Consider the following 10,636-nt stretch of genomic DNA (forward strand, 5'->3'; position numbering starts at 1 on the left):
TGATGGCAATGAACACATGAATATCATGACATAAAAAACGCATACATTTTTTCTCAGGACCTAAACATATAACTCGTCACCAAAGATACCCTAAAAATGCATCTCTATAGCATAGGGACTACATACACCTTGCTAGATGAGGATCAGCTTACAAAAACCAAGCCCTGGTACCCTTCAAACATTTAAAGCAGCATCACCAAGGTGTGAGTCACCTTCTGCCCTGAATAATCCTATTTTGCTCAAGCACTTTGCTTGCATTGAGTTTATAGAACATGAACTGTAAATTCAATATTTCATTTTTTTCAACTAGGCCAAGCAAAATGTGCTTACCTAGAATGATCCAGGTTTTAACTTCTGGAACCCTGATAACCTCATCCTCCCTGATCTAACAGTATAAGATAAGAACCCACCTGGCCAATTTGAAAACATACTGCAGTAATGGAATGAACTCTCAAAAGGACTGCAGGCAGTCTGTTTCAAGGTGGGCATTTGAGATAAGAGGCCCACAACATCCTTTACAGTTTCGTGAAATAATGTCCAAGCAAGAATATCAGCAGGCAGTGACCATTTTTCATTTGACTACTGTGAGTATTTTCCTTAGAAGAATTTAATGTATTTTAAAGTTCTCAACAGTCACTATAAAATCACTGACTTGTTCAAGAGTCAAGACAAACATCACTTCCACATTAGCAGTCTGTCAACTTTATCTTGGCACTGAGTAATACAATACTGAAGCACCACCCAGATCAAAAGTTATCTTGTTGCCCCCAAAACACACAAACCCTGGATTGGGCACTAAAAACTTCCAATGAGCAAAAAATTAGAGAATCTGTATCTGGAGATCAGGAGATTCATGTATTGGTCAACTGATTGGAAAAACATCGATCCAGATTTGAATAGTAGAAAACGAACTAGAAGGCAAAATCAGGCTGCTTGCTTGCATGTAAAGAATCCTTCACAGAAACAAGATATGTACACAATGCTGTGAAGTGCAGGGCAGTACACTACAAGCTTAGTATAAACACACAGTAATAACCTCTTATCAGCAGCAGCAATTCTCAGCAATTCAGGCGTATCTGTGGAGATCAAGCGCTGAACTCCCTCTGAAAGTAGAATCTCCTCTTTCAATATTTTCATGCTTTCTTCTGAGACCGACTGCTTCAGGTTGTATCCTTTCACTACTGTATTGGCCACTTCAAAAGCCAAGATCCCAATCTTGTTTCCTTTTGGTGCAGCTCCTGATGCAAATCCACTTCCAAGGTTGAGGTTTGTCATACTGCTTCCTAAAGTATCCAGTGCTTCTACTGCTTTTCCCAGACCAACTGTCCCAGCTCTTCCAAGAAGTGCTCCCATTTCATTAACCTGTTTAAAAAAAGAAAGCAAGCAAAAACGTCTCAAACACCTGACTTTAAATGAGATAAATTTCACAAAAGAAGTTGAACTACCACTTGAATTCTTAACATTGCAAGTCTGTGGATTCTGGAACATACATTCAGGTACCCATAAGTAATTTTGCACTATGAGGAAAAGATCATAACGTGTTTTCCAAAACCTCATGACCCAATAGCTCCCAAGAAAAAGATGAGAAGACAACTCTCCTGAGAAAGTTAAGTCAATGATAGTGACATCTTATAAAACATGCCTTACAAGACAAACAATGAAAGTGGTTCAACCACAAGCAGAGAATATCAACATCAATCAGAAGCATTCATTGAAGATGGCTTGAAAACCATTGCATTTCGTAGGCCTGACACATGCTCTTCAACCAAAGACAGCCTTATCTATGCATGATATGCATTTGGCCAAAACACTGAGCCTCACTCAGCCTGCACAAAACAAAGTAGGACATCCATTTGACTAATCAACAACCTATGCCCATTTCCTCACAATCCTTCAATAGGATTAGGAATGACAAGCTTGAGAGAACAAGAAAACACAAGGGACAAAAGACTAAGTGTTTTTGTGGGTACTAAGATACCCTTACTTTTCATCATCTCCACATATTTATATATGTACAATGTGTACATATACAAGGGGTGCCTGCCCAACCTTTGGCCATTGGCCTTTACCCCAACAACCGCCCACTTAAACGCCAACACATCTTTTAAGGGAATGAAACCACTGAAGATACTATCTAATGCCCATCAACACTGTGCAATGTGCAAAGCGCTTGAAAGGTGAGCTCTTCATCAAAAGATCTACAAGCTGGTTGTTTGTGTGAATCTTGACAAGCTGAATCTACTTGTCCTCAAGCAATTCCCTGATGAATTGATACTTCACCTCAATATATTTTGTCTTTGCATGAAGGGGCATACCATCCCGATTGGATGGCACTTTGGCTATCACTATGCAAAATGGGCACCTCTCCTACAATGCTTGGATCTCCCACTAGATGAATACACCATATAGCTTTCTCACTTACCTCATGGCAGCAACATATTTGGCCTCAATGCGGTAGACAATATTGTACGTGACTGCGATCAAGAAACCCATAAAATTGTACCTTCTATAAATGTGAAAACAAATCCTCTCACTTACGCCATGGCAGCAACATATTCCAATTTCCGCCTCAATGTGGTAGACAAGATCATACATGGCTGCAATCAAGAAACCCATAAAATTGTACCGTCTGTAAATGTGAAAACAAATCCTATCGTAAATCCCCTAGAGTCTACAATCCCTACAAAATTATCTACATACCCAAGGATAGACGTATGCTTCCTTTCAAGAGAAATGCACATAGCTCTTGTATCATTCAAGAATCTCATGATACTCTTCACTAGCTCCTAGTTCTCCTTGCCAAGGTTTCTTATAAACTTGCTACCCACTCCCATTGCATAAGCAATGTCTAGACATGTAGCTACCATAGCATAGATCGAGCTATCAACTGTAGATGCATAAGATATCTTTGCCATTTCAACCTTCTGCTCATTTGACTCAGGGCTATCCTCTTTGATGGGTTTCACATATGGAGGCGACAAAACACTTCTAGTCATCCCCTATCCATATTGAAACGCTTAAATACTCTTCCAATGTAATCTTTTTGAGGCAAACACACATAACCTCATGCCAAGATTATGACCTACATTTTCCAAATCCTTCATGTCAAAGGTTTAATACAACTATTTCTTCAATGCATCCACATCCGAGATAGATTTCTCAACAATAGGTATATCATCCATGTAAAGGATCATAATAATAAGGGTACCATCCATAGCCTTCTTCGTGTAGAGACAATAATCTATCTCACTTCATTTGTATCCTTGAGAACGCACAAAAGCATCAAATATGGTACCACTCCATTGAAGTCTACTTCAATTTATAAGCTGCTTATTCCAACAAGCCACCCTTGTGCTCTTCAAACAAGCTCACTCCCTGCTTCTCAAAAAGCAAGTTGCCCATGTGCTTAAGCAGCCCCCATGCTTGCATAGATCAATACATGAACGAAAGCTCTTATTGAGCAATCCAAAAAACCCACTGATTGGTCTTGATTCCAACCTCTAATGGCTATCCAAACACTACAAACGTGGGCTATGGCAACACCAAAACTAAGACTCATGGCTCCCTTATCAAAGCACTTGTTTTACTTAAAATCTAAAATATTCAAATCGTGCCTCTTCTAGATTTGGGCAACAACCATCCATCTCGCTGTAGGCATTGACTCCTCACATTCCACACTCCAACCAAGAGCTCCCAAGGATGTGTCAAAAGTGGAGGCAACAATGGAAACATAAGAATCTGATGTAAGAGACTGCATGAACACAAACGTGAAAGAGAAACACTGAAAAGAACAAAGAACTCAAGAAGAGAATGTTTGGGAAATGGGATCCATATTCCAAGGCATGAGATAGTGGCAGAACAACAATGTGCAAGGCTGGAAGAGGTCATGTTGTGCTAGAAATAGTTGTGGGCTGCTTTGGATAACATAGACTTCCTATCTAGGGTTGCATGCAGGCTGTGTACATCTTTCTATCTCCTCAATGTGCACCAATGTTGCTGTTGGCAGCTGTTTTGAACTGTGTAGGTGCTTTTCCAGTCTCGTGCAGTTTATTGTAAGTAGACTCTTTTCTCTCCTATGCGTGCATAGATCCAGGCTAGACAACATCGTGCAAGGCTGAGTTAAAGCGTTTGGCACTAGCAATAGCCCAGAGCTTCTCTATTCAGTGGACCTTCTGTCTAGTGTTGTGCATAGGCTGTGCAGTGTGTCCAGCACACTCTCTCACTCACAAGGGGCACAAAATATGCTATGGCAATGCCATTAACCTTGTGCAAGCGATGATTCAAGATAGATCTAGTCAAGAGGCATAACAAGAGTGGGCCATGGAGGTGGGTACTACTTATGAGAAGCAAGAGAAGCGCAAGAAGATAGGTCAATCCAACCAATCCACTATTGCTAAAGCTGAAGAGAAGGGCAAGTCAATGAGTAGTGGGGGAGATGCCCCTAAGAGGGCAACTGCTTGAGAGAAGCAAAAGAAGCTAAAGGAAGAGAACAAGTGTTTCACATACAAGCAACTACGGCATATCGCTAAGAATTTCCCCAAGCAGACTAACTTAAAGGACAAAACCTCCAAGGCAAGAGTCAAGTCCAACATATTGCCCATGATTGCTTCTACCATGAAGCACTCTTGGGAGATGTGAACTCTTCTTTTAGCCGTTTAGTCAGCTCATGAGTGAGTTTGGCCATGTCCATTTGTGGGTTGGGCATTGTAGACTATTTTAGGTCTCTTTTATTCTCATCATTCTAATGATTTATGCCATTTATTGTTGGCTGACTCCATATTTATGCTAGCGGACCTGTTATTTTCTTGGCACTATTTTATGCATATATATTCAGGTCCCTTCTCCTCAATCTCTATCATCATCATTCACATGCACACTTCCCGTGCATGTTTTGTTGGAGATGGGGAGCCGATGCCAATGTCCACACAACTCGTGACTCATCGTTGTATGCAACTGCGAATCAGCCTAAATTTCTGCCCCTGAAGCCTGCATTTTATTTCAGCTGCCTGCATTTTCACTGCATTAATTTAATGCTGATGACTCCATTTAATGCCTTATCTGTCTGCATTTTCATTGGCAGCTGCTGTGTTTTCTGCATTTAATGCTTGTGCAGACTAAACGACAATGTTTTCAGCCTTTTGACAATATTTTCTGACTGCTTGTATGCTGATTATCTCAGATTTTGCAGTTGTTTACTGATCAGCTCCTCTTTACACTGTGTGTGAACTCAACATCTGTGCAATTTGTGTTTGTGTTTGGCTGCACTCTCTCTCTGTTCTTTATCTTCTTTTCCTATCCTCTCCAGATAGCTCCTCCCTACTGTTCTAATGACAAACTTCACGGTCCTAATTACTTCACATGGAGTGCTGCTATGAAAGTATGGTTTGTGTACAAGAGATTATAGTATGTGGAATCTGAAGCTATTGAGCAGCCTGATTCCTCAACCTCCCACTCCTCTTCTTGATGATTGGGACCCTCTATACAGGTGTCCATACTCCCTTCTTTGCCCAAAGAAGACAAGCTTGATGCTTCCAACTACTCACTTTGGTCAAGTAAAGTGGAGTGTATCCTTGATACCTTCGATCTTTGGGAGTTTGTTACCCACCCTATTCCCCGTCCAGGAGAGGATCCCACCATTGGATCATCGATGGATCGTGCGGCCTTATGGGATCAGCTCAACTCAAGAGCTAAATCTTTCCTTTTTATGAGATTACAGGATTTTGTCCTAGTACATGTGCGCATGTTGCGGAAAGCAACGGAAGTGTGGACAAAGTTTGCTTTTACCATCAAAAGACATTTGCCCATCGGATTACTCTCGAGAAGAAATTACAAATGCTCACTATTGATGATTTTTCTTCCACAAATGATCATATCAACAAGTTGGAGGACATGAGGGATGAGCTTGTGTCCCTTGGCAAGATGATCTCTTCAGAGGATATGGCCATGATTCTTTTGACTCAACTCCCATCTCCCCAATTTGATGTCTTCTACACCAACCTTCTTACATCGAGGACCTATGAAAAGCTTCTATGGAAGGAGCTTGCCCTACTTGTTTGGAAGTATGACAAGTGCGTCAAAGAGATAGCCAATGGATCCACCTCCACCAAAGCTTTTGTTGTAGGTTCGGGAGGGGGGACGAAAGCACAAAGGAAAGTCACAGGCTAAAAGACTGAAGAGTTCTTCAGGCTCTAACTCCGACTCAAAGAAGCCTAAATGCTCATATTGTGGAAAGGGGACACATCCAAAGAGGAGATATTGGAAGAAGTACCCTCACCTTCATCCGAGAGCAAAGGATGGAGCTAACACATCTGAGCCTTCTACCTCTACTCTGGCGGTTACCTATGAGTCAATGTTCCTTCATATTATAGACTTGAAGGAGCCTTCTTCCATGGTTGCCTCATTCTGAGAGGCCTTGGCTGATTGATAGTGGAGCTTCTAGTCCTACGACTCCACGAGGTGATTTGTTATAAAATCTATGCCCTTCTGAGGATTTAGTCACTGTTGGTGACATTACTTCGGTGTCTATTTATGGTGTTGGCACCTTGCCTTTATTTCTCAACCGCACATCGAGCTTCCTTTCACATGCTCTTTATGTTCTAGATATGGGCTTTCTACTCCTCTCAATTTATGGCCTTACAAGACTTGGTGCCCAAGTCGTCTTCACCAAGCAGGCCGTTTGTATTGAGGATTCTTCTATAGGGGTTGTTATTACAACAGGTTAGCAGGAGAGCAAGCTTTACAAGCTCCATTCCCCTTCTCTCATGCAAGGTCCTCCAAGTGTCTATTGCTACACTCATTCCTACTTGTGCACCCTCTTTTCCACAGGTTCCCTCCCATCCCCCACCCTCTTCTCCGGTGGTTCCCTCGTACCCCCCATCCCTTTCAGAGGTGAACTATCTCAGTGATGCGGCTGTGGATTTTTTGGCCCCTATTGTCTTAGAGGGGGCTTCCCACAATCACAAGGAGCTTCTTCATTGGCAATCTTTATCGACGGACTTCATCGACGTTAGCATTCCCCTTGCCACCCTAGGATCCGTTTCTCCCTTCGCCTTTTGCCACATCCAAAATCTAAGAGGGGATGTTAGCAATCGTGTTTATCATGCCTTATCATCTCCTTTCTATGAGCCTTACAATCTGAGTCAGACGAGGACTTTCGGACCTCTAACCTATCTATCACTTGTTTGATGGAGTAGGTAGCTCATTCTAGAGTACTCAGTTTATTTCATTTCACTGCATTTTCTCTTCCAATCGAGATTTTATGTGCATTTCTCGAGGCAATTTCTGCATTCCTCAACCTACCTTACCTACGGATATTGTCCACCCTTTCTAGGATTTTTCTAAGCATTTCTAGCATTTTTACCAACATTAAATGCTGGTCGGACATAATTTTGGCCCCAAAATTCAAGTCAACCAGTTTTTGGGATTTTTGGCTATTTATAGCCATTTTTCACTTGGCAATCAATTAGATTATCATATTTCCTCCTTTCTTGGCAAATGCACACTCCGACTCCATCATCTTCCTCCATCTTCGATACTGCCATCATCATCAGACCGATCTGGTGCCCTCACTAACGTTGTGGGTTGCATGCAGAGACTGATCAATCCTCCTTCTGTATTCAGCATTTGTTGCTTATTCAATGCAGGTTTCTTTTCTTCTCTTGCAAATTGTCTCTCTCTTCCTATGTGTTCGAGTTTCTTTTTCCGTTGCGCACTCTCACATTGGGGACTATGCTCTACAAGCTCCTTTTGGAGTTTGATGGACTAGCCAATGCTGTGAGGACACATACCTTATCAACACCAATAAGCTTTACACATATATCCTTGGTGTAGCATTGTTGCTTGAGCATGAGGCATCTTTGCAGTTACAAGGGAGGCTTCCATCTCAATATGGTGGCTCCAATGAGGCATTTGTAGCTTCGGAGAGGGGATGACAGGAAGAAGAAGTTGAAGACCCAATGCTATCATTGTGGTAAGAAGGGCTCAGCCATTTGGGAGATGCCATGTCAAAAGCATGCCCCTTTGATATATCTCTACCCACCGCTCATCTGAACACAGCCTAAGTAAATTAGACTGTGTGGACACAGCACATATTTATCTGCCAATACCTATGTGTAATACATTTTTACCTGACCAGAAATTTGGCAATACAGTAGTACAGTCCTAACTAGCTTTATCCTCAATCAAAGAGTTCATCAAGCTCTCATTGAAGATGTTAACAAACATGAAATCATGGAGACTACAAAATGTCTGCGAGACTAGAGCACAGATTGTAAGTCAAACTTTGAAAAAACTCAAAAATGTGGAACAAACTACAGGTTGGAACCTACCATGCATTGAGAATGCCAATATGTCATCAAGGCTGCAGAATGGATTGGAATTCGAGATAACCTTTAAAAACATCCTTTAGCCAATGCTTTGACCTTTGCATGTAAAACTCCCCATAGATTGATTACAAGTGCATGTTTTTTGATGTCACAAATTCTGCTTAAAGGAAATGAAAGATGCAAACTACCTTTGCGGCTCCTTTCTTAGCTGCACTAGTTGTCCTGGATCGTGCTGTCCTCGCTTTACTAGAGAGCACCCTTGCAAGTTTATTCCTGTCTCCTCTCTCTGCAAACTCCTGACTAAAGTCTTCCAGGTCATCTGAACCTCGGTGCATTGTTCCCAAAGTTGCATGTGGTAAAATTCTCTGTAATTCTGTGCTGCTTCCTAAAGCCTTCAAAGGTGATTGGCCTCTACTGCTATCCATACTCCTCGAACCAGCATCATCAACAGCCTCCAACGCTCCATGCATTCCTATAGAAGAAATGCCGGTGACCATCTTGCTGTACGACTCTGGCGACTTGGTAGCTTTACTTGGCAAGTCGCCTCTTGATTGATCAGTATCCTCGTGCATCCCATGTGCATCTGTCCTGCCAGGCCGAACACTCAGTGAGCCGACCACGGTAGACCGGCGTGAGCATATGCCCCCCATCTTATTTGGCGGGAGCTACACTCCCTGGGGTATTATTGATAGTATAATTTTGCGAAGGTGGGGCACATTTCGAGACCTTATATCCCCTGTGACAGAAGGAAGCTAATAAAACCGCGATGCAAGATCTGCTGCCGTGAAAGCTGAAAACCCACTGAGCTCTGGCTCACAATAAGAAGCCGGGGCATCTGGAGCGGCTACCTTGTGAGAACGGATGCTGTCTTTCCACCATCGCCACTTAATAAAGGCAGGAGCCATTGCTGTGTGCGCCTATCCCATGTTCATCCTGTGAGCTTGAAATTCAAAATCACAAGTCTGACATGGCTGATCAGAAGAAGGATAAGAAACAGGCAGGAGTCAGCAGCTGTGCTGCAGTAGATCGGGAGTGGGTGAAGAAGCAACGCAAGAGGACAGAAAACAGGGTAGGATGTGACAAAACCCAGATGGGGAAGAGAGAGAGAGAGAGAGAGAGAGAGAGAAAGAGAGAGAAGGCTGCTGACAACCCAAATCAAAAAACAACCCAGATGGGCAGAAAGGAGAAGGCTGAGAACCCAATTCTGCTTTTGTTCTTCCCTTATTTGTCTCTTTCAAAACCTCAGTACAGAAGAAGGACTTCTCAAGCTCGCAGAGACCCAACATACAAAAAAGTGCTCGACTAGAAGACTGGAAGGCTGGGGTCTAATCTCAGAAATTAAAAGAAAAGGAAAGAAAACAGAGATGAACAGACATAGGGGGGGTTGAACAGAGAGAGAGGGAAGAGGGGCTTTAGGGAGCTGGATGTAGGAAAATCAGGATGGAGGTGCGAACCAGTGTCCACCTCGATTCAAAGGCAAAGGCAGGGTAACTGTGACACAGACACAGACACAGACACAGACACAGAGAGAGAGACAGAGACAGAGAGCGAGAGCACGGGAGAGGGGGTTAGCGGTGCAGAAGAGCAGGCTTTCTTATGTTTAAGATGGTCAATTTGACTTTGTTCGATTTGACCCAATTTCAATTCCCACTACCAACCATCGTATCCGGCTATACCTACTTGTGATTTGCATTTCTATATGCTCGGATGGGATGCCTTATTTGCCGCTCTGCCCATTTGACCCTTCCTATCCTATCCTATGCGTATAATAAACGTTTCCAAGCTTTCCATGGTCATTCGTTGAATCACCCCTTAGCTCTCTGCCCTTTCTCCCAACGACTTCCAATAGTGATCCTGTTGAATTTTAAGCTTGTCCTCACCTCTCTTTGTGTTGTTAGTCTCGGTTCAAGATTTAGTATATGTATCTAGACATTTTCCGTTTGACGTTGAGAGATCTAAAACTAGTGAACTACTCAATGCCTTACCTTCTCCAAGGATTGATAAGCAAGCCTTTTGTAGCTTGAAATATACTAGGCCGCTTCATGGCAAGCAAAGTTGCCATGCAAACTTCGCTCAACAATCCATTTCTCATCTTTCTCTCTCCTCTTTTCCCTCTCTGTTTTTATTTTTTTATTTACTCTCTCTCTCCCCCCCAATTCATTGGCTACTCTCTCTCTCTCTCTCTCTTCTTCTTTCACTTTCTTCCCCCAGTCTCTCTTAAAGTATGTAAATTTTATCTTTTCCCTATATATAAGTTTCTCTCTCTTTATGATTATATTCTCTTTTCTTTTTCTTTTCTCTCTCTCTCCACC

The 10,636-nt window shown here is 42.4% G+C and overlaps 1 protein-coding gene across 2 annotated transcripts in view; it reads right to left on the reverse strand.

Annotated features, from left to right (window-relative positions):
* LOC148037456 (Ikzf5 (DUF668)) overlaps positions 1-9,965 on the reverse strand; it is a 37,536-nt gene extending 27,571 nt beyond the window's left edge. The window contains exons 1-2 of one of the 2 annotated variants that reach the window (XM_087676405.1): positions 8,513-9,965; positions 1,037-1,362 (exon numbers count right to left, since the gene is read on the reverse strand). In XM_087676405.1, coding sequence (XP_087532531.1) covers positions 1,037-1,362; positions 8,513-8,974 — 788 coding nt within the window. In that variant the 5' untranslated portion in view covers positions 8,975-9,965. The remainder of the gene's footprint in view (positions 1-1,036; positions 1,363-8,512) is intronic. The other variant, XM_087676404.1, reaches the window with a different exon arrangement.
* Between the last annotated feature and the right edge of the window lie 671 nt (positions 9,966-10,636).

Source organism: Lygodium microphyllum, chromosome 4 (genome assembly GCF_053477565.2).
Source record: "Lygodium microphyllum isolate KBCC chromosome 4, Lygodium_microphyllum_v1.1.10, whole genome shotgun sequence".
In the NCBI taxonomy this organism is placed as follows: Eukaryota; Viridiplantae; Streptophyta; class Polypodiopsida; order Schizaeales; family Lygodiaceae; genus Lygodium; species Lygodium microphyllum.